This window comes from Pipistrellus kuhlii, unplaced genomic scaffold (assembly GCF_014108245.1).
Source record: "Pipistrellus kuhlii isolate mPipKuh1 unplaced genomic scaffold, mPipKuh1.p scaffold_m20_p_12, whole genome shotgun sequence".
Classification (NCBI taxonomy): domain Eukaryota; kingdom Metazoa; phylum Chordata; class Mammalia; order Chiroptera; family Vespertilionidae; genus Pipistrellus; species Pipistrellus kuhlii.
Genome location: NW_023425427.1, coordinates 21293464 through 21316657, shown reverse-complemented (window position 1 = coordinate 21316657; position 23194 = coordinate 21293464). Strand labels below are relative to the sequence as shown.

At 36.9% G+C, this 23194-nt stretch overlaps 1 protein-coding gene across 5 annotated transcripts in view; it reads right to left on the bottom strand.

Annotated features, from left to right (window-relative positions):
- Positions 1–240: 240 nt before the first annotated feature.
- The window catches only part of KIF27 (kinesin family member 27), a 77227-nt gene continuing 54273 nt past the window's right edge, over positions 241–23194 (bottom strand). For 3 of the 5 annotated variants that reach the window (XM_036433655.2, XM_036433656.2, XM_036433659.2), the window contains 7 exons: positions 23053–23166; positions 19899–20075; positions 18330–18545; positions 12273–12479; positions 10105–10303; positions 7358–7522; positions 241–4206 (listed from right to left, as the gene is read on the bottom strand). In XM_036433655.2, coding sequence (XP_036289548.1) covers positions 3722–4206; positions 7358–7522; positions 10105–10303; positions 12273–12479; positions 18330–18545; positions 19899–20075; positions 23053–23166 — 1563 coding nt within the window. In that variant the 3' untranslated portion in view covers positions 241–3721. The remainder of the gene's footprint in view (positions 4207–7357; positions 7523–10104; positions 10304–12272; positions 12480–18329; positions 18546–19898; positions 20076–23052; positions 23167–23194) is intronic. The other 2 variants (XM_045580085.1, XM_036433658.2) reach the window with 2 other exon arrangements.

Below are 23194 nucleotides of genomic sequence, written 5' to 3'. Positions count from 1 at the left end.
ATAAGGGCCCGGCCAGTGTGACTCAGTGGTTGAGCACTCACTTATGAACCAGGAGATCATGATTTGATTCCCAGTCAGGATTCATGCCAGGGTTGTGGGTTTGATTCCCAGAAGGGAACAGGTAGGAGGCAGCTGATCAATGGATTCTCTTTCATCATTGAAGTTTCTCTCTCCCTCTTTCTTCCTCTCTGAAATCAATAAAAATATCTTAAAAGTAAAATATACATAATGCATATTGTTAAAATTCCAGTGAAGTTAAGAATTGTGGACATGAGCTTACAGATATTATAGACATTGAACATTCAGATATGGATACTCCAGTGATTTAAAGTCACAAGTATGTGCCTAGGAAAATGTCTGAAAGAGCAAAATATGTCACACTTGCATTTAATGCATAAGAATTTGTGTGGACTATAGAACCACTGAGGATTTGACTCCTGGACATTTCATTCTAATACTTAGCATAAGACCTGTGTGTGTGTGTGTGTTTCATATAAGACACACATTGTTGAATAAGGATTTATCACTTTATTGACCTGGACAAAAAAGCCAATTGGCTAGTGAAAATTAAGTCCACTTAGTGAAGTCCGTGTGTATTTTAGCTGACACATTGGACCCTGAGTTCCTAAAGATAACAAGAACCATGGGACCAAAAAAGAAAAAGAAAAAAATTAGCAAAAGAAAAACTAAAGCACAAAAGCATCTTTATTGATGTTGTTATGGCCATAGCTACCTATACCTACAGAATTCCCCAACACTGTTACCTATAACACTCGACATAGGAAAGGAACTAGTATTTTTTGGATGTAGACATGTCTTCTTTCAAAGGCTCTGGTATGAGTGGGGGTGGGGGACCCAAAATGAACAAAAATAAGAAAACCATAAACATTTTATATACATGCAAAAAGGCAAACACAATGACAAAATGTTTAGACTAAAGAAATCATGTGAAATACAAAGTAAAACTATTAGTACTGTATGTAAAAAACAATTTTACTTGCCTTGAGCAGATGCGTTAGTTTTTCTTTGTGAGGGCACTAACTAAACTAAAATGACAAGAGTTTCACTTCAGAATATATTATTCAGGATATTATTTATATGTGTATGTATATAGCATATAAAGGATATATGTTTAACTGGAGGAAGGAAAAACCTGTACCTCGGATATTTAGAAGTCAGTTCACATTTGCAATATCAAATCTAATCACTGTTGGTTGGATAAATCTTTTGAGTTGGCTTTCAGAAAATGTATTTATATTGCCACAGATAAAACAAATATGTGTCAATTTCTTGGGCAAGCAGGATTCCAGTATCATTCTTACATGATTTCTAAATTATTTAAAATTGGGACCTTCATTAATAAATATATATTTATCCTATATAATAAAAGTCTAATATATAAATTGTCCCCTTGACTGGGATTCAACTGGGAGTTCAACCAGGAGTTTGACCAGGGGATGGGGCTAGCCAGCCAACTGCTGACAGCCCCTCCCCCTGGCTGGCCTGGACTGTTCGACCACAATCAAGGCAGGCCAACCAGATCCCACCTGTGCACAAATTTGTGCACTGAGCCTCTAGTTAATATATAATTGCTATGCTTTGTTAAGGCACTGGCTTTTGCCATTATCAATCTATATATACATTACATAGGATACACATTAAATATATGTCATATAAAACAAAGACAAAAGGAGGCTCAAAACCAGAATCTGCCTTCAAATAGTCTGTTAAAAACAAAATTTCCAAGATAGTTTATAAATTAATTGTTTGAAGCAGTTTCTCATTGGGCCAGTGTTATTAACTGTAGTTCATTTCCCAGTTAAGTCCACAGAAGTTTATTTAACCCATAATTTAAGTGAATTTTAGTACCATGCTTAAGAGATATATAAATTATTCACCAATTTAGAAGTTTATATTGGTTTGGTTTCCTTTTCCTATAGTTGTGGGACCATGGAACCCTACTACCTAGTGGCTAGAAACTTAAAAAAAAGAAACCGTAAGTCTTTGAGCACTGGTAATAGTTTGGGTCTTAGGTAAGGTGGTCAGGCTCAGTAGCAACAGAGAAAGGGGCAAAAGAAAAAAATAGTAGCAGCATCAGATAAGAAAAAATCAAGTCAGCAAGGAAGTGAGTGGCTCACTGAGTAGGCATCTATAAGGGTGTTTTTGCTACCATCCCACCAGACATGAATTAATTTGACCAACAACTTCAAGTGAGACTTTGAAAAAGTAATAAAAATCACAATATAAGTTTTAAAAAAAATCTCTCTGGTCATTATAAAGGAATATTTTCTATGATTGAAAAATATAGTGCAAAAGTAAAAACTGTATTATGTTGGGCAAATCACTATTTAGTTATTAATCCCAAATTATGTTGTTATATAATAAGGTTTAGACAAAAACTATTGAAAATTTTTCATTTACTTACTTACAGCCCAAATGTAGTCTGGCCTGTCTGGGTGCAAAGCCTGACTAAACAGGTTATAGAGAAAATTCTCAGATGAAGTGCATCATATTATTAAAGATCCTCTGGCTCGACGTCAAGCTTTATAGGTGTATTAGAGGCCTGGTGCACAGATTCCTGCACATGTGGGTCTCCCAGCCTGGCAATCTGGGACCCCTCAGGGAATGTTGGACTGCCAGTTTCGGCCCGATAACCTGGCCTGCGGGGATGGGACAGAAATCGCCAGTCCAACAACCCCTGAGGATGTAGTGGAGTGCAAAGCGGCAGGCAGCCGGGGAGGCGTCCAAGCCCAGGCCGGCACCACGCCACTTCTGCTTATCCAAGCCCCACTGAACCTGCCACCGCTGGGAAGCACTGTAGCGGAGGCAGAAGAGTCTTGTGCCGCCATAGCTGTGCTTGCCAATCACGAGCCGGGCATCTGGCTCATGTCAGTCAGCTGTGGGAATGCAGTGACCACCAGGGGGCAGTTCCTGCATTGAGCATCTGCCCCTTGGTGATCAATGTGTGTCATAGCGACTGGTCAAACAGTCTACCGGCCACTTAGGGTTTTATACATATAGATTCCATGTGACCAGATATATTTTCCTTGAAATGTTAGAATGCTTTAGTGTTATTCTATTATTGCTTCCCTGTTCCATAGAACTGCACTCATTTCTCCCATTTTTAGTAGCATAAAGAGAAAGATGTCGAATAGATAGGGCAGAAAAGAAATGAAAACTTACATTCTATAATATTATCAAACCAATATTATAACATTCTAAATACAATTTCAAAAAAAGAACAGAAGCCATGTTTAAAAAAATCAAGATCACTCAACCTTTGTGGGTTCTAGGACCATAAATTAACCTTAATCCACAAACCTAGCCAGTTGCTTTAGCCCACAGACTACATTTTGGCATAGGTTTTTAGCTGTGTCAATACATGTAGAGTAGGTGACTTTCCCTCTGACATAAGCTATCTTTAACTGGATCTTTTTAAAATAACAAAAATATACTTGTATTTGAAAATAACAATAACAAACGTAAGATAAAATTATTGCATTATAACATACATAATATACTTTTATATTATATAATAATATAAATTTGATTAATATACAGTTTATTATTCTACTCTTTGTCTTGTTCTTCAAATAAGCCTGGAAAAGAATTTTAGACGAATTTATAAGTGGAAATATTTAAATGTTCCATTACTGTCAATGTTCCAAATGTGTGTTTGGTTATTATGGAAAAGTAAATTAAAAGTTCTATTAATAACTGCCTAAGTTTTTAAGTCATTCGGTTTCCTAGCTATTTCAATGGAATCGGCAGTCATAGAACCAGCCCCAACTCCAAGACTGGACCTTCGTAATTTTAGTTCCAAGGCAGAAATCTGACGTAACTCTTTGCGACACAATTTTACAGGCATGACACCATGAATCTGTCCCACATTTCCCATTGGCTGAATTTGAGGTGGTGGTTGACTGTGAGGTTTTGTAAACTGATTGTCATCTATGTCTGTTTTATCCTCGTCGTTTAACAAATGCCCTCTAGTGGGTGCTAAAGAGCTATAAATTGGAGGTAATTCAGGGCTGTCTTCCCAGAGCTTCTGAGAATTTGTTTGTTTTCTTGAGCTGCTTGCTGAACTATCTAATTCTCTTTCCCTTCCACTTAATTTCATACTTTCAGTTCTGGATGCCCATTTTAATTCTTCTGAAACCATGCTTGCTTCTTCTGGGTTCAGAACTTCATCTCCAGCATCATGATCTAAAAACAATACAAAAAGCAAAGAAAATTAGAGAGTTCCTCAAAAGTAGGTATTTTAGTCATAACATCCTAACATTATGCCATTAGTGTTTTTCTTTTTAAAAAAATATATTTTATTGATTTTTTTACAGAGAGGAAGGGAGAGGGATAGTCAGAAACATCGATCAGCTGCCTCCCGCACCACCCCCACAACTGGGGACGTGCCCACAACCAAGGTACATGCCTTTGACCATAACCGAACCTGGGACCCTTCATTCCACAGTCTAATGCTCTATCCACTGAGCCAAACAGGTTCCAGCAGTGTTTTTCTTTTTTATTGAGTTTATTGGGCTGATATTGGTTAATAAAATTATATAGGTTTTCAAGTGTGATAATTACATTATTATCACTCATAAATTATCTTTCAGGGTTTTTTTTGTTAAATAATTTCTTAGACAAATATAAGTGTGAATATGAACTATTCTGATTTTATTTTGAGACATCTTGCATGTGAATAACTGGGAACTTTTTTCTCTGGAACGAAGTTGAAAAATAGTCTGCTAGTGATTTTGGTACTCCCTGGAAACACAGAAGTGTTTGGGCGTCTCTGGTACCCTTCCAACCTGCCCTCCACTGGGATTGCCACCGGTGATCACATTCTAAATCCTAGCTAAGTGAAGCCAGCACTGGAGAATACTGTCTCTGCCCCATATCTCCAGCGACTCTTCTGGGACTTGGCATTATGTGTGTGAAAATCTAGTCTTGATAGGAGGGTTCTACTCTCTGAATATACTCTGGGGTTCTATTATCAAAATGGAGATGGAAGCAACGCCCCTCAGTGACGAACACTGTGCTGGAACAAAGCCTGAGGTTCTCAAATTATAGAATCATCAAACAGCAAAGACAAAAACTTGCTTAAGGGAAGCAGGTACTGGACCTCATATAATGAAAAGATGCCAACTTTAACAGACGTTGATACATGATTAGTATAGTTCTAGATCTATGAACATGAAGTTTAAAAACAGAAGTTGCACAATGGCAACTCCCAAGCCAAAGGTTTTAGTAAGCATATAATATCTGACCCAAAATTTGAAAATTGGAAAGTTTCATATAAAAATACAGATTTCCAACATTTCTAGAAAAAAAAGAGAACTGACAATTTCTGAACAGCAACTGGAACAGAGTTGCCCCTGTCCACTTAGACAACAGCTGCAGTCCCCTCTGCTCACTGTGGCTTCCCTGGCTCTTGCAGTCATGTTAGTTTGTGACTCCTGGTTTAAAACATAATTTGTTTTCTAGTATTTAAAATTCTCTCAAAAAACACCTGAATAAGCAAATGACATTGATCCTCACATAGAACTAACAGATCCTCACAAAGCTGACCACACACAGTGCTCTCAAGGTTTGCTTCACATTAGAGTCAATAGGAAGTTTTAAAAATCCTAATGCACAGGTCACAGTGGCACATGTGGAAGAACACAGATGGGCTCGCTTGAGAAGCCCACTCCCATGCCAGTCTTGGATTCTTCAGAATAGAAAGTTCCCCTCTTCCAGAATTTTACCATTAGGGAACAAATTAGGGAAAGATTACAGTAATTCACACAAGGTCACACAGCTAGTAAAACAAGAAGTTAGGAGTCCAACTCAGATCTTCTTTATCTTCTTGTTTTATTAAACCCAGATCTTTTGATTCTATTGATAGTATCCTCACAGAGTTTTACAGTGATTTAAATTGATACACGGATAGAGACTGAAATATGTAAACAAGTGCATAGACTGCATGTCCTTATAAACTGATTCTATTCTCATAAAATATGTTACAAAATAGATGCTCTATTCAGAGACATGACTCAAAAGTGACCACAATATTTTGGTCAAAAGATTAATTTTTAAAAAGTATTTTACTGATTTGTTTACAGAGAGAAAGGGAGAGGGATAGTTAGAAACATTGATGAGAGAGAAATGTCAATCAGGTGCTTCCTGCACACCCCCAATTGTGGATATGCTCACAACCAAGATCCATGCCCTTGACCGGAATCGAACATGGGAACCTTCAGTCCACAGGCTGATGTTCTATCCACTGAGCCAAACTGGATAGGGCAAAAGATTAATTTTTATGCATTTGAAAAATGCTAAAAAATACTCAAAAAAGATAAATACAATACAAGCCCAAAAGGCAGACAATGAAAAGAGTACTATAAAAACTAATAACCTGAATACCAATTAATATGTATTAACTAGAGGCCTTATGCACAGAATTCTTGCAAGAGTAAGCCTTCCTTCCCCCTACTGCCAGCACTGGCTTCCCTCTGTTACCCGGGACCTGGGTTTCCCTCTGTGACCCGGGCTTCCCTCGCAGCCCTGGCTTCATCTGGAAGGTGGTCGGGAAGGACATCTGGTCTAATTAGCATATTATGCTTTTATTATTATAGATTAGGATACTAACTATTAAGCATATAGTATATTTTAGAAAACTCAGAATTTAATATGTTTAAGTTGCTATAGTTTATAATTCAAACCAATCTTGTTTAGTTCATTAGTAGAGTAACATTTTGAAATAAGATATAATACAAGCTATATTCCCAATATGATTCCAACTTTATTTTTTTTAAAGCATGAGGAAAATACAGACAAGAATTTATACTAAATGTTAATAGTTCTGAATAGAATTATGGGTATTTTTTTTTTTTGCTATATTTTGAAAACTTCTATAATGACTATATATCACTTTTTATAGACAAAAATAAAAGTTTTTAAGATGGGTCAAAATAGAATAGTAAATTAGCTGAAATCATATATATATGATTTCATTTAAAATAATATATATTTTAAATCCTCACCCAAGTATATTTTTTACATAGATATTTAGAGAGAAAAAAGAAGGGAGTTACTTTAGGTTAGGGAATACAAAAGTCCATGGCACATGGCAAGCAAGCAATCGATTTGTGTAGTTTCCTTCATACATATACAATTATACATTCATTAAATTTCCCTGTGGTTTGTCTTATAGACAGACTAGAGAATTACTTTTGTTTACAGAGCCAAATAGAAGTTAAATTTATCTAGTCCTGAATAACCAGATCAATTGGGAAAAGCTGAACTACAAATCAGACCGACTTCACCAAATGCTAGAAAAACAGTGTTAGCATGACAAGTAGCACTAAATGCTTACGTTCAGATGGTACCGGTGGCCTTCGAACTGCTTCCCCTAACAGTTCCTTAAGTTTCTTCTTAAGATCTCTACTGGTTTTCTTATAGAAATAAAGATCTTTTTCCAGCTGTTGGATTTTATCTTCATATGATTTTAAAGTTTCCATAATGCCTTCGCCATCTTGCTCTATAAAATAGAAATTTACATTTAAAATCAGCTTAAAATAAATGTTTGAAATGATGTGTTTTCATATTTAAAGGGTCAGATTATGTTACAATATATCTGTTACCTGAATAGATTTGTTTCTACCTACAATTTGGATTCTGCCTGTAAAATTTTTCAAAGTAGGAATGTTACCTTAGTCACCTTCTCTACCCTAGCCCCATCATATTTTTATGATTCATAAGCACTTGAATAACTCCTAACTAGATCTATCTTTAGAACAACAAACCTTTTTTCTATACAAAGTTCACATTTGGGACTCTGTCCATCAGCTACATCAATATCCAAGTTTGTATTAGGAACAGTGGGTATATGAAAAGTCACAAGCCTTTGACTATATGCCCAGAGAATATACAACAATAAACTCAAAAAAACAAAACAAAAAAAAAACAGCTAAAAAAAAAATCTAAAAAAAAAGCTAGAAAGATTAAATTACAAAGGAAAATGCAACAGAAAAAAAAGGGGGAAATAGCATAGTAACAGGGTGAGGCAAAAGTAGGTTTACACTTGTGAGTAGGTGAAACACAGGGTTTATTTTTATACTAGAGGCCCAGTGTACGAAATTCGTGTACTTGGGGCAGGGGGTGTTTCTCAGCCCAGCCTGCGCCCTCTTGCAGTCCAGGAGCCCTCAGGGGAAGTATGGCTGACGGCTTAGGCCTGTGGGAGCCTAAGTTGGACATACTTAGCGCTGCAGCAGAGATGGAAGAGGCTCCTGCCACCACCACTGTGCTCACCAGCCATAAGCCCGGCTTCTGGTGCACTGACCATCAGGGGCAGCTTGTTTTTTTGCTATATTTTACATGACAACCTGTTGTTCTGCCTTTCAGTTGATTTGCATGTTAGCCCTTTATTATATAGGACTAGAGGCCCAGTGCACTAAGTCATGCACAGCCAGGGTCCCTAGGCCTGGCCAGTGATCAGGGCCAATAGGGGCCATCTCACCCAGTCCTGATCAGGGTAGGCTGGAGGGAGGGACCACGGGAGGTTGGCCTGCCAGTGGGGAGGGACTGCAAGAGCTTGGCCAGCTGCAGGGAGGGACCAGAGGAGGTTAGCTGGCTGTGGGAGTGCACTGACCACCAGGGGGCAACTCCTGCATTGAGGTCTGCCCCATGGTGTTCAGTGTGCACCATAGCGACTGGTCATTCTGGTCATTCAGTCATAATAGTTGCTTAGGCTTTTATATATATAGACTAGAGGCCAAGAGCACAAAATCATGCATAGGTAGGGTCCCTAGGCTTAGCCTGTGATCAAGGCCATCTTCTGTCCACTCGCCAATCCCCAGTCCCGTCCCACTGCCACCGCTCCGGTTCGCCCTGGTTCCCCGCTGGCAGCAGACTCCAGTTCCCCAGAGCCTGTGGCTGGGGGGAGGGACCAAGAGCTCAGCTGTTCTGCCCGCTTGCCAGTCACCTTGGTTCACCATTTTCCCTGCTGTGATCAAAGCCTGCAGGCTGGGGGGTGGGGAGGGACCGAGAGGTAGTCAATGCACCTCATGGCGACTGGTTGAGCGGTCTTTCTGCTTATGGTTGCTGGTCTTTTATTATATAGGATTATTATTTATCTATCTATCAATAATGTGTTTTTCCATAATGTAAACCTATTTTTACCCCACCCTGTACACCAGAAATTATATTAAAATACCACTTTTAGAGCCTTAAGGCAGAATTAAAATAAGGTAAGCAGAGCACATTTGAATGATATGATGTAATGGATCCTGTCATCAGGCAACTGGATATCAATTAACTGGTTATAGAACTAACTTAGAAGCAAATTGCCTAAGCACTCAAATTCACATATTTTCCAATTTTCTGCTTCCTTGGTTTGCTTCTTCCAGATCCCTTTAAAAGCATTTCCAGCTATAAATGCATAAGAATCAGGACTAAACAGCTAAGTGGCCTGGACTGAAGCATTACCAGTATCCCCTGGCAGTGATTTTTGTTGTCATAGCAACTGCTTGTTTACCAGCCATATGCCCAGGTAATGTGAGGACTGACTGCTCTGACAGCTCTTTCCACACCAGAATTAATGGTTGAACTATTGCGCACTGATAACAGTATTTGCTCAGAGTAATTTTGGCAGAGTAATGTTGACCTATGATATTACCTTAATGCATAAAGATCATAATCAGCTGAAAATTATAACAAGAAATATAACTAGAAATCTGTCAGAGCCTATCACTTTAATTTTATGAAGGGAAAGTAATTTAAATATCAGTTACTATATCCTTAGGAGGCAGAAATTTTTCAACTGTATACCACAAAGCCAGAAGACATTCTACAACTCTATGTAAAAACTAAACCAGCAACAAAGTAACAGGATTGCAGCAGTTCTTTTGTGTGATAGTGGGGATAAGCACATGGGGTGGCATTTCAAGCATGAATAGCCCTATATCAAAGGCTAACCAAAACATAGAAAGCAGAAAAACATGAATAAGCAGTTAACTGTATACCTGCTGGACTTTTAAGTGATCAAATGCTGTTCTATCTTCCTTTCCAAATCCCCCTCCTACATATCTCCTGTTCAGAACTGACAACAGGGCAGGCAGGTACCTGCGAAATGATGTAACAGCAACTGCATTTTTTGCTCATGTTCCTTTTGTTGGAAGGTCAGTCTCCGGTCACATTGCAATTTCAGATGTTCCAGCGCAGATTCCAATTCACGAAACATATTATCCCGTTCCAGGATTTTCATTTTCATTTCTTTATTCTGTAACTGGAGTTTTCGCTCAGTTTCTCGCAAATTAACCACCTAGCAAATACATTTTTTTACTTTTTCAGTCTGTCTTAGATAACCTGATACAATAGATTGATCTACTTCTGTTAGGCAATGTAAGATGAACTTCCTTAATCACCATGGTATAACTAGGCAAATGCTTTGTAACAGACCCACAAAATAACCTAACATTCTTTTGAATTTTTTGGGATTCTGAATTGGTGGTAATTTTATTTCAGTATAATGTTGCTCTACTAACTGCTCCTCCAACATTTCTTAGACATTTATAATCCTATAATTTACATTTATAATCCTATAATTCTATTTCTTTAGTCTAAGAAGATATTGAGAAACTAAAGACTTATAACAGCGTGAAGTCCAAAATGGATGTTATAAATAAGTGACCAAATTTTTAAAACTCTATAAATACCAAGTTTGGTTTGAGATTGTCCATTTAGTCCATTGGGTTCCTCTCTGCATTGATATGAAGTAAAAAATGTCTGTGTCACAGAGCTTGTTAATAGTATAATGACTTTTTAAGAAAAGCATTTTTCTCAATGGTTCTCAGGATCAGAAAATCCACTTACCTTGGCCTGGATGCTTTGGGTTAAGAACACTTACTCTAAGATTACCACAAAAGAGTTATTTATATAAAAAAAAACCTCCAGAGTACCCCACCATTTTTCTACCCTGCACACATTCAGCAATAGAATGCACTCTCATCAATAACAGCAGCTTACTACTGACAGTAATTATCCAAGAGGAGGGTTGTGCACAACATTTCTATTCATTTCTCATCTTTTTTTCACTTGTGTAACAGAATTAAAACTTTATTTTAAACTTCAGTGTTTTATTGCTCATTAGTTGTCTGATATTCCCTTAAATTGCATATGCTTTTCAGAGAAAGAAGTTATCTACTTGTTTAATACTTCATAATATATATTTTAAAAGAAAAAAGATGGATATAGTTCTCCATGGTACAGAGAACATGGTACAGAGCATTTCTGGATCAGTAAATTGTCAAATACATATAAAATCCAATATAATAAAAGCCCAATATGCTAATGTCTGGTCGTTCAGTTGTCTGTTCAACCAATCTAAGTGTAATATACTAATAATATACTAATGCCACTCAACCACTCGCTATGACGTGCACTGACTACCAGGGGCCAGTCAACCGGTCAACCAGTCGCTATGATGTGCACTGACCATCAGGGGGGCAGACACTCCAACTGGTAGGTTAGCTTACTGCTGGGGTCCAACCAATCAGGACTGAGCGAGATGGGCCAGACATACCCTGGAGCCCTCCTGTGGTCCTTCCCTGGCTGGCCAATCTTCCACATCCCTCCTCATGCAACGATGGGGACCCTTGGCCTGGCTATGCCCTCTCACAATCCAGGACCCTTCGGGGGATGTCAGAGAGCCAGTTTCGGCCTGATCCCACAGGCCAGGGCAAGGCACCCCATGGGTGCATGAATTTGTTCACTGGGCCTCTAGTATATTTTTACTCATATTAAGCATATTCAAGTTACTGCTAAAATCTATTATTGTCTTTGCCAGTGATGTACCACTTCATCTCCATATCAATTCACATGTTATGATGAAAAAGTAAGTGTACCCCTCTCCTACAGCAATGAAAGAAAGGTAACCCAAACTTGCAGGTCCTTGATTTTTCATGAATGCTCATTAGCAACATCTAAATCTGGAAAACATCAAGAAGCAGTGACAGGAATGTAAATTCTTTGATTTTAAAAAGTACTTCAAAAAGCTCTTATTTCAGAAGGCCCTTCAACTTTAAGAACCACACCAAGTTAGGCATACATACTTGGATAATCACAAAGCTTTCAGATGACAGCATGCAGTACTGTAAAGAGAAATCGTGCTTAAATCTGGAGTTACACCATTTTTATATGTCTTCTAATTTCCTTAAAAATTCTAAATATGTGAGATGTGTAAACATCTGGACCCCTCTTTAGAAGAAAATCCTCTCTCTCTCAAAACTAACCTTATTGAAATATCTGAAAAGGATAGCTCTAATCTCAGTAGGATTCAGGCCAATTAGTTTTTCCAAGATGTTTGCTTCACTATGAGAAAGGTTTTGAAATGAAACTCTGAGCGAGTTCTGGCGACTTTGGATACTTTCATTCTTGTACTCAATTGCAGCTTCCAAAGCTTCAATCCCTTCTTCAAGTTGGAAAAGAGCATGTTCTTCCTAAGATACAACAGAAATCATTCATTTTATTTTATTATTTTAAAAAGATATATTTTTATTGATTTCCGAGAGGAAGGGAGAGGGGGAGAGAGAGAGAAACATCAATGATGAGAGAGAATCATGGATCAGCTGCCTCCTGCATGCCCCCTAATGGGGATTGAAACCACAACCCTGGTCAATGCTCTATCCACCAAGCCAAACCAGTTAGGGCAGAAATCATTTTAAATGAAACAGTATAACTTGGACTTTGTCACATACTAAGATCTTATTATGCTACATTAAGTCCTCACTTAATATTGTCAATAGGTTCTTGGAACTGCAACTTTAAGCAAAACAACGTATAACAAAACCAATTTTACCATATGCTAATTGATACAAACAAGAGTGAAGTTCCTATGCCATGTATCTGGCCACAAAAATATCATCAAACCCCTAAATAAAGACCCAAAACACTTCTAATATTAAACATTGAAATAAATGTGAGCTATACATATATTTAAGGAAGGTTAATAAAAACAATTATGATAATGACTTTCCAACCCACTAATTCAGGGTTATGGGTGGCTGACGCCTGTCTCTACACTCAGTGTGCCAGGTGGGAACCCTCCCTAGATAGAACACTTCCATTGCAGGCACACACTCACCACATTCACTCAGACTGGGACAGTTTAGACACATGTGTTTATCTAATGTGCACAGCTTTTGAGATGTAGGGGGAAACCTGAGTCCAAAGAGAAAACCTTCAGAGACTTGGGGAGAAGGTGCAAATTCTAAATAGATAGTGAACCTGGCCTGGAATTGATGCCTCCTCTTGCCCTCATGCACACACACACACACCATCAACATTATAATGAAATGACAATTTTATAATATATCTCCCTCCCTAGCTCCTAAAGTGTATATTATGTGTCAGGGAGATCTGGAGACCTCTTGATGTTTCTTCAAACATCTATTAAAACAATATATTGCTAGGAGGGAAAGAAGAAATAAGATTCAGAATAAATTAAGAACTAAATCAGAGTTGAGTCTCTAAGGGAAAAACAATATGGCATTAAAAAAAAGTAGTGAGGATTTAAGGACATGAAACATTTCATAAGAGACATCATTGGAGGGAAAATATGGCAGCATAACATTTTTTTTATATGTCAGAGATTTTCTTTGTAGGAAAGAAATACGATACGATAAATACCTCAGAAAATCTAGTGGTTCTCTGAACTATCCAAATAACATGTTATTTGTGGGGAGGGATCCAAATATTGGTAAGCCATGTTTCACACTTGCCAAGACCTTGCAAAATATATATTTGCACATGTGCTGGAGATTACCTCAACTCTAAGTTCCTGAGTGCAGAGTATCTTGTCTATATTCATGCCCTGGTTGCCTAGCACAGTATGTCACACAATTTAAACTCATTGTCTATTGCACATGTATCAAACACAAGGCCCGCGGGCCAAATCCGTCCCGCCAGGCCTTGCAATGTGGCCCGCACCGCGCTGTCATCACTGCACTCCACTGCGTTTCCATCACAATGACAGTTTATGACTGTTCAGTAAACCATTCGGCCCGCGATTTAGGCTGGATTTTAGATTTTGGCCCCTTCTCTGATTGAGTTCGACACCCCTAGTCTATTGAATGAGTTGATGAAGAAGAGAAAAAAATATTTTTTTTCATTATGTTTTGGATATAGGGCCCAAATATTTCTTTGCATTCCTCTCCCCAGCATTTCCAGAAAAATAATGTCAGTACTTTAATTTACCTAAAAAACAGTGATTTCCAGAGCTTATTTTCTGAAATTCAGGGAAATAGTATGTAACAACCTATTCCAGTGAAAGGTCAAATAATATGTATTTTTAAAAGCTAGTTTATAAAATATCAACAGTGTTCTACAGCCATTTTATTTCTCTGTGCAATCACTAACCTTCAAGAACTTGATGATTTGACAGTCACTCCATAAGAAAGAAAAAAATAAACTTAAATCCTGAAAGGTACAAGGATGAATGAATCAGGAACCAGAAAATAAAGGTAGGTTATCCAAAGAACATATTTGACTCATAAATGCATAGTGTGATTCTATTTTTACCAAAAACAAATGTGGAAATAGTTTGACTTTACATATGGCTGGGAACAATTAGGTGCTAATTTAATTCCTACAGTTTTGGATCCAAGTTAAGAAAGCAACAAACTATAGCAAGACAGTATAGCAACTACGGAACCCTGACACAGCCTGCTCCAATGGGGCTGCATTGCCTAAATATCCGTGGGTCCCACTAACCCAGCAATAGGGGTGTGTGTGTGTGGTGTGTGTGTGTGTTGTGTGTGTGTGTTGTGTGTGTGTGTGTGTGTGTGTGTATATATATATATATATATAATTTTTTTTTATTTTTTTTTATTTTGTACAGAGAGGAAGGGAGAGAGAGAGTCAGGAACATCGATGAGAGAGTCATCGATCAGCTGCCTCTTGCACACCCCCTACTGGGGATGTGCCTGTAACCAAGGTACATGCCCTTGACCGGAATCGAACCCGGGACCCTTCAGTCCCAAGCCGACGCTCTATCCATTGAGCCAAACCAGTTTCGGCAGCAATAGGTATAGATTGACAAGATGAGTGGCAATGGGAAACTGTTCCTGGATAAAAATTTGCTACAACTCAAACCATCGATTACCAAGAATTAACTATCCTTTAGCATAGAGCACTTTTTAAAATGACTGTGTACCAAGGAGCAGGTCTGGGTGGAGCCTGAGGCTCTGCATTTCTAATGCCAGGGGACTCTGCTGCTGCCGGTCCAGAGGTCAGTGATCTGAGAGTAGTAGAAATGTAAAGCAATGGGCTCCATACCTTTTAGATTACACATAGCAATCAATACAAAAAGAAAACAAAACTAAACGTTTTGAGCAAGCACTACATATATGTATATTTCTCAAGTTAAATATAACTTATTATCCTAAAACCTAAAATTGGAAGCATACCTCAATTACTAGGCAACTACTCTGCATTATTGATTTTTTTAATTTTAGTTTCTGAATTTTACCAAAGGAATTAATTTGCTTATATTAAAGTGTATAGTGATCTATTGATAAAACCTATTACTTTCCCAAATTAGAAAAATATTTTCATTTATTGTGGAAAGAGAAAATAATTCCAAGCAATAAAGACATCAAAACAGCAAACCATTTTACCTAGATTCTACTGTCTTGTGTCACCTCAGCATTTCATGTTCCCCACCATCTGCTATTGGCAGGCATATTTGTTAATATTAATCTCAGATTGAAAACAGTGGGAAGAACAGAGCTCATTTCAGAGCCAACTAAAAAGAACCATGTGGTCACTGGGCCAGAAGCTTAGTTAGCTCTGCTGCAAGGAACTTGAATAGAACCTGGGGTCATTCCCAATTAACCTCTTTCGTGTAGATCCAGCCTGAGATTCTGCCTGTGGCTAAGTTGTGGGTCTTATGATGCTGAGGAAAGGTTTTACTGGAGAAAGTATCTGTGCTCCAGCTTGTCTTTGAAGCAGAGCTTGGAATGTTCCAATATGTCTATTATAATCAGCTTAAAACTTAAAAAAATAAAAATAAAAATAAAAAAAGATAATCAGTAGTGTTATGAAGTTATTTTTTAATGTTTTTTATTGATTTCAGAGAGAAGAAGGAGAGGGAGAGAGAAACAAACATCAGTGATGAGAGAGAATCATTGATCAGCTAGCTGCCTCCTTCACACCCCCTTCTGGGGATTGAGCCTACAACCCAGGCAATGTGCCCTGATCGGGAATTGAACCAGGACCTCCAAGTTCATGGGTTGCCACTCAACTACTGAGCCACACCAACTGGGCTCAGCTTATTTATTTATTTAAATAAAGGTGTTTGTTTAATCCTCATCCAAAGGTATTTTTCCATTGATTTTTAAGAGACAGAAAGATAAGAGAAATATCAATGTGAGAGAAACACATCCATTGGCTGCCTCCTGCAGGAGCCTGCAACTGAGGTACATATCCTTGACGGGAACCAAACCCGGGAATCTTTGGTCTGCAGGCTGATGCTCTATCCATTGAGCCAAACCAGCTAGGGCTGGGCTCAGCTTATAACTTTTAATGAGAACACAAGGGCTGAATATAGCAGCAGCATCCTCCTTTCCTGACTGCCAAGTTGAGCCTTTATAGGTAAGAAATGTATAATAAATGTGTGTATATGTAAGGAGGAGGAGGAGAAAAGAAGAACCGTGTGGAAGAAGGGTGCAGAGAAGCTCACACAAATAAATGGAACTCCACCGAGGCTCATCACTCCCTCACACCAACCCAGAGTGGCTGCTACACTGGTAGCATGCACACTCTATTTTCACCACAAAACTTTACACGTCTTTAGTTATAGAATTCCATGTGAAGAAGAAACTTTTCTAATGGCAATAATGAACCATTTACCCTTCTGCAAACATTATTTGCTTATTCCCATCTCTATTCCTTATTTAACAGTGTTGTATCTATAAAATGGCCTTTTCTATATTGACCAGTGTAGTATATTATGTTTTTCATAATCTAACTCATTTCTAATCCACCAAGACTGTCCTAATAATCTTCCCCCACCTGATCACTGCATTGCTTTGTATAAATAATAAGTATGGCTTATTTATGTTCTTCAGTGTTTAGAGTTGTCTTATCCTATTTTCTCCAGATAGAGTATGAATCTCTCAAGAGAAGCATAATGCTTTTTTGTTTGTTTCTTCCATTGGGCCCAGTAACAGTCTTGGGCAGACAAGAATTTCTTAAATACTTATGTGTTTTTCTGTATTTTAGGTTCTCATACCTTCAAATTTATAAACTTGGGCTCCAATTTAAACCGTCTTGTAAGGACAGCCAGAAACTGTGATCCACTGCACAGCTACCTAGGTTGAGTAATAAAACGGCAGTAGAGGCTTATAATACCACATAGCCCTCAATCGACTTAGTTTTCAATACTTTTCATCAACTCAGTGAGCAATAATCTAGTATCATGAAATCCTTTCTCCTCTTCCCTCTTAATTAGTTCCCTTTAACTTCTTCTCATACTTTCTCTAAAACACTACAAGACTCAGCAAGGTGCATGTTTCCCAGCTACTCAATTTCTCTTAGCAAGTTTCTCTTTGGTAATGAAAAGACATCACCAATAAATATTCATAGAGAAAATTATGGCTCAAAAATTCATCATTGTCTGATCAAGTACAGTACAGGTACCAATGCCAACTGAGGTAAAATTCTGAAAAAAAAAAAGACAAAGTCTGGGGCAATTTGAAAGCCATAAATGAAGTATCTTTTCATATTTTTAAAAATAAAGGTGAGAGAAGCTATATGGCCCCTTAAAAGGGTATTTTTATTAGGGTTTGAATTTTATGCATCTCTCTGGAAGGTACATGCTTCTGAACGTTGGGCTTTTTTCAACCAAGGTAATAGAATTAATCCTTAATGCCTGGGCAATCATTGTATGTAACGAATGGCCTAGGATCGTTCAAGAAAGATGCAGAGAGAGAAGGGAGGTGCCTTCTTTGGAAGAAATGAGAAAAAAAGAGTCCCTTCAATCATTGTCTATTTTGTGAGTTCAGATAAGAAACCCAGCTGAGAAGGGCCAGTCTCAAGGACAGTGTTAGTCTCCCAACCCCTGGCAAACCAGGAAGGGGCCACCCACACTCATGGACCTCTACATAAGGACATGGCGGTCCCTAGTCAAGCATGGCTTGTGGTGCCAGGTAAACTCATTTCATCTGACAAAGTCTCAAGGAAACAAAGTTCACCAGATGTATCATTTTTTATGTTTAAGTGACAGAGGGAGGAAATCATCCAAGTGGTCCATCATACAGCACTTCCAGTTTCAAAGAATACTGACTTACTTCAGGTGATAACATGCTACCATTTTTAAGTTTCTCTTCCACACTGTTTCTTCGTCTCTGTAGCTGATTTTTTTCTTTCTGGAGGGCTTGAACTTGTTCTGAAATCTTTATTTTTTCCTCAGTTGTGCTGCTCTGGAGCTGCACATTCTTTTTGGACAACTCTTGGTCCAGCAAGTTCAGGCGAGTTGATATTTTCAAACTATCTGTGGTTAAGGCCTAAAAAGATACAATCAATAAGAACTCAAAAAAATTATAAATCCAGATTGCATATAATTAGTAAAAACAAAGAGAAAATTACTAAATAAATATTTTTTAGGTACTACATTATTTTATCCCATGGATTTTTTTTTGGGGGGGGGGGGGCGGGGGTAAGGAGAGATGTAGAGGGACTTCATTTTCTAAAATCTTAAGTTTAATGCCTTTTTTTAAAATGAAAAAAGCAAACAATGAATTTACTACCAAATATTGCTTGGCCATATCAGACCACACAGCATAGGTTTTGAGAAGTACTATTTTTCTTTTATTTTCTAAATTGAACTTTTCTTCTTTGGTCTGGTTACATAGTAGAATTAATTGCATTAAAATTTCCTAGAGTTTGAGATTTGGTTGGTTTATTATTTAAACATATAATTTGTTTCTACTCATTTCATCTGCAGAAAATACAGCCAGTCAGATTTATGGAGCTCTTAATTATGGACTAAGTTAATTTTTAAAAATATTTGTTCATAAAAGTAATTATATGTTTACTAGAGTTCCGGTGTACAGAATTTGTGCACGGTAGGGTCCGTAGGCTTAGCCAGTGATCAGGGCTAATCAGGTTCGCCATCTCCCTGCCTCTTCCTCCCCTCATTCTCTCAGCACCCCGCCACCACTGCTGGTCACCCACCATGTTCCACACTGCCCCCAATGGTCAGCATATGTCATAGTGAGCTCCCAGTCTTGTTGTCAAACTCCTGAAGGGACACTTTGCATATCAGCCTTTTATATATATAGATAGTAAGATACGGTGTATACAGTAATTTTTTTAAAAGCCACCCTCTCACCTGAGTCCCATTCCCTGGAAACAATCATCTTCAATGTTATACATTGGTATATAACATCAAATAGTACAGTTTATTTAGAAAATATCCACTAAGGTTAATAATAGAAGTCTCCAGGGGAAATGGCGAGTTACTGCTAAATGGTTAGAGAGTTTCTGTTTAGGGTAATAAAAAGTTTTAGAAACATACAGTAGGGATGGTTATACAACATTGTAAATGTAATTAATGCCATTGAATTGTTCATTTTAAAATGGTCAACATGATAAATTTTACATTAAATTTTACCACAATTTAAAAAATACAAATAGTAATAAATAAATCATATTTGGCAAAACATTGAAATTTTTACTTAAAAATTGAATAGATTTCAGTGATGGTCATTAGATAATAAACAGTAATAAGCAAAATATTCTGAAAATCAGAAGTTTTCTTCTGATTTCTGGCTTCACAATGGTTTACTTCGTAGAGAAAAAAAATCCTGCTTTATATGACTTACAACCAGAATGAAACAGTGTATTAAATAGAATACCTGACTAGATCTCAACTTCTTATTTTCCAGGTAGCTCTTCTCCTGTAACAGGGCCTCCTTCTTAGAAACTATGGCCTCCCGCTTCTTCAGATCTTCTTCCAGCTCCTCTAATTCTTGGCGTTGGTTCAGAACTTTCTCTACTTCTTCATCTAACCATTTCTTTTGCTCATCCAATTTCTACATTAAAATTACAAAGAAATTTTATTTGTTTTCCTTCTGCCATAAAATTTATAAGGTACTAAAACTTCAGTTGGCCGAAAGACTTTAAATGAACATGTGGAAATAACAAAATAATGTTCCTGTCTAAAACTGTCTAGAAGTGAGTGGTTCCACTTAACATGTTGCTGTGTTGTGTAATAAGGAATTAAAACTCTCCTAATATATTTGAGTCTGAGATTTATTTAGGCTGACCAAGAAAGGGGTGACAATTTCTTTACATAGAGTAAGAGTTCATTCTGAGAACAAGCTGGGAATATTTTTCTCTGTCAAAGAGATGCATAACTCCATCACAGCACTTACACTCTTGGTTCCCCAACTTGAGATCCTTGATTGAATATGAACTGTACTTTTCACCACTGTATCCCCAAAATTTGGCCCATGACTGGCCTCAATAAAATGTTAAATGAATGACTGAATGCCTGATTCAATCAACTAATTGATGAAGTGAATAAATGAATACACACAGTGGAAGACATTGATGATGGAGCATAGAAATCCACTCTGCACTGTATCCTGTCAACATCAAATAATTATTCAGTAAAATACAGTCAGAAAGATTTCCAAAGCAAGCAACTTAATACTCTCTTGAATTAAGGATACCCAGAAGCAAAAACAAACAAAAATATGAAGGGAATATGACTGTTCAAAATGAACTCTACTAAGCACTCATTTGCACTGTGTGTTCATAGTAATGAAGCAATGCCAACTAAACAACAAATAGATATAAAATCAATATAGTACTATGTTCCTGAACTTTTGAAGCTTGATAAAAAATGATCCCTAGAAATCTACATTAAGACAATGAGATAGAAAATATGCATGAGAAAAAGAGAGCAAAGTAGCCACAACGAAGTTCGAAGACTGACTCATAGCAAAAAGCTATGAGTATGGTCCTACAGCAGTATCACATCCAAACCACAAAGAAGCCTAAAATAGTAGTGCTATACTTTTGAGAAATCAAAATGCTATCCAGAGCCATATAGAAATACTTTATTTTTGTTATATCCAGCAATACCATAGAAAGTCTTTATATGAAACTCTATGAAGTCTAGCAATTAAACATATTCTACAAACATTCCTTGACTATGTGTTGGCTTTGAAAGATGAACAATAGAGCTTTTTAAAGTTCCATTCCAACAGGAGAGAAACCAAAGCATTATTGGTGATAATAAATGCTAACTCCTACGTACCATGTAAGCAAAAATGGAGAGGGATTGGCTTTGTTTGGAAATAAAAGAAATGCCAATGCAAGTCCTACAGAGTAGGTAATATTTTAGCTATGCTTTGAAGAATAGGTAGGAAGGAGTCTGCTAACAATACAAGATTTTTAGGGAAATAATAATAGATTTTTTTGCATTTGATATAATAGAAGTTATGATTTGTGTAATTCACTATATCTTAGTTTTCTGAAAACTTCTTGATTTGTTTTTTTCTCTTTTTATAGCAAAAGTTCCTACCATAGAGATTTAATTTTAAATACTTTTTTCTTATACAGGGACTTCATATCAAGTCATTGTCCTATAATAAGCCCTCTGGATACTCACATTAATTAACATAATTTTGTCCTTGTTTAGAATCAAATTCTGGAAAATTTTTGTTTTCCAACATTAAAAAACATAAACTTTTGTGTGTATTTTTCTTAACCCAAAACAGTCAATGCAAGCATTGTAAATTTTTTATTATTGTACCTGTTTAAAATTTAGATCCTAAACATTTTGAAAAAGCAGATCTCACTATTCTGCATATTCCTACCTCTTCTACTCCCCTCACACCCTTTCCACCCAGAAATGCTCTTTAAACATATTCTAAAACACTCTAGTAAAATAAATAACTGGGAATACAGTAAGTCTTCACTTAACATCATTCTGCAATTTTAAACAAAACTATGTATACATAATGGAACCAACTTTACTATAGGCTAATTTATATAAACAAAAGTTAACTTCCCAAAGTATTTTATCAACATTACAATGAAACAATATTGAAATAATATGACATTATTCCAGGACCTGCTGTATATTCATGAAACTCTACTATTAAAGTATAAAATTCAGGAACAAATAATAAATTTTTCAGAATCAAGATTATGTATATGCATGTGAGTGTAATTATAATATTTTTTGTTTTGAGAAAGAGATTCTATTTATTTTTTTATTTATTGATTAAAGAATTACATATGTGTCCTTATCCCCTCCCTGTTGCCCCCCAAAAGTGCAGTTTTCTGTAAGATTTTTAGAACTGCCATTTTGAATTTACATAAAATTAAAATTTTGTTTTTTTGAACTTTCATAGTAATTTATGAATTTCACTTTTTAAATGTGGCATTAGTCCTGGTGATTTTGCTCAGTGAATAGAGCATCCCTGGCCCTCAGTTGTGGTGGGTGCAGGAGGCAACCAATCAATGTGTACCTCTCACATTGGTGTTTCTCTCTCTCTTTCTCTCTCTCTCTCTCTCTCTCTCTCTCTCTCTCTCTCTCTCTCTCTCTTTCCTCCACCCTTTCACTCTCTCTAAAAATCAATAGAAAAAATATTCTTGGATGAGGAATAAATAAGACACTAAAACAAACAATAGTTTTTAATATTTTGTATATGGTGCATATGAAATGAACGGGAAGCTCTGATTTTTAGAAATACATAGTTCCATGGGAATAAGTCAGTTTTGACATGGGAATAAATACAATCTGGTGAACATGGATTTCATGTTTATATTCCACATGAAATAAATCCATATCTGGATAAGAAAATAATTTTTTAATTTTTTTTTGAAGAAAATAATTTTAAGAACAGAAAAGTTTCAGAGGAAATATAAATTTTACGCTTAAGTTGAAAAATCTAGTGTTTGAAGATTTTATTCAGAGTTCACCATTTTTTACCTCTATTTAGACAATTACCAAATAGAAGAAAAACCAAAAATCACTAAATAGAATTGACAAACCTGGAGTTGGTCTATACTTCCAAACAAACCTTTTCTTCTTTCCATCTTAAATGCATCTAGGTCCTCAGCTTTCAGTATCAGACCTTCTTCCAGTTCTGTTTTTAACTTTAATTCCTACAGAAAACAGAAATCAGAAATACCT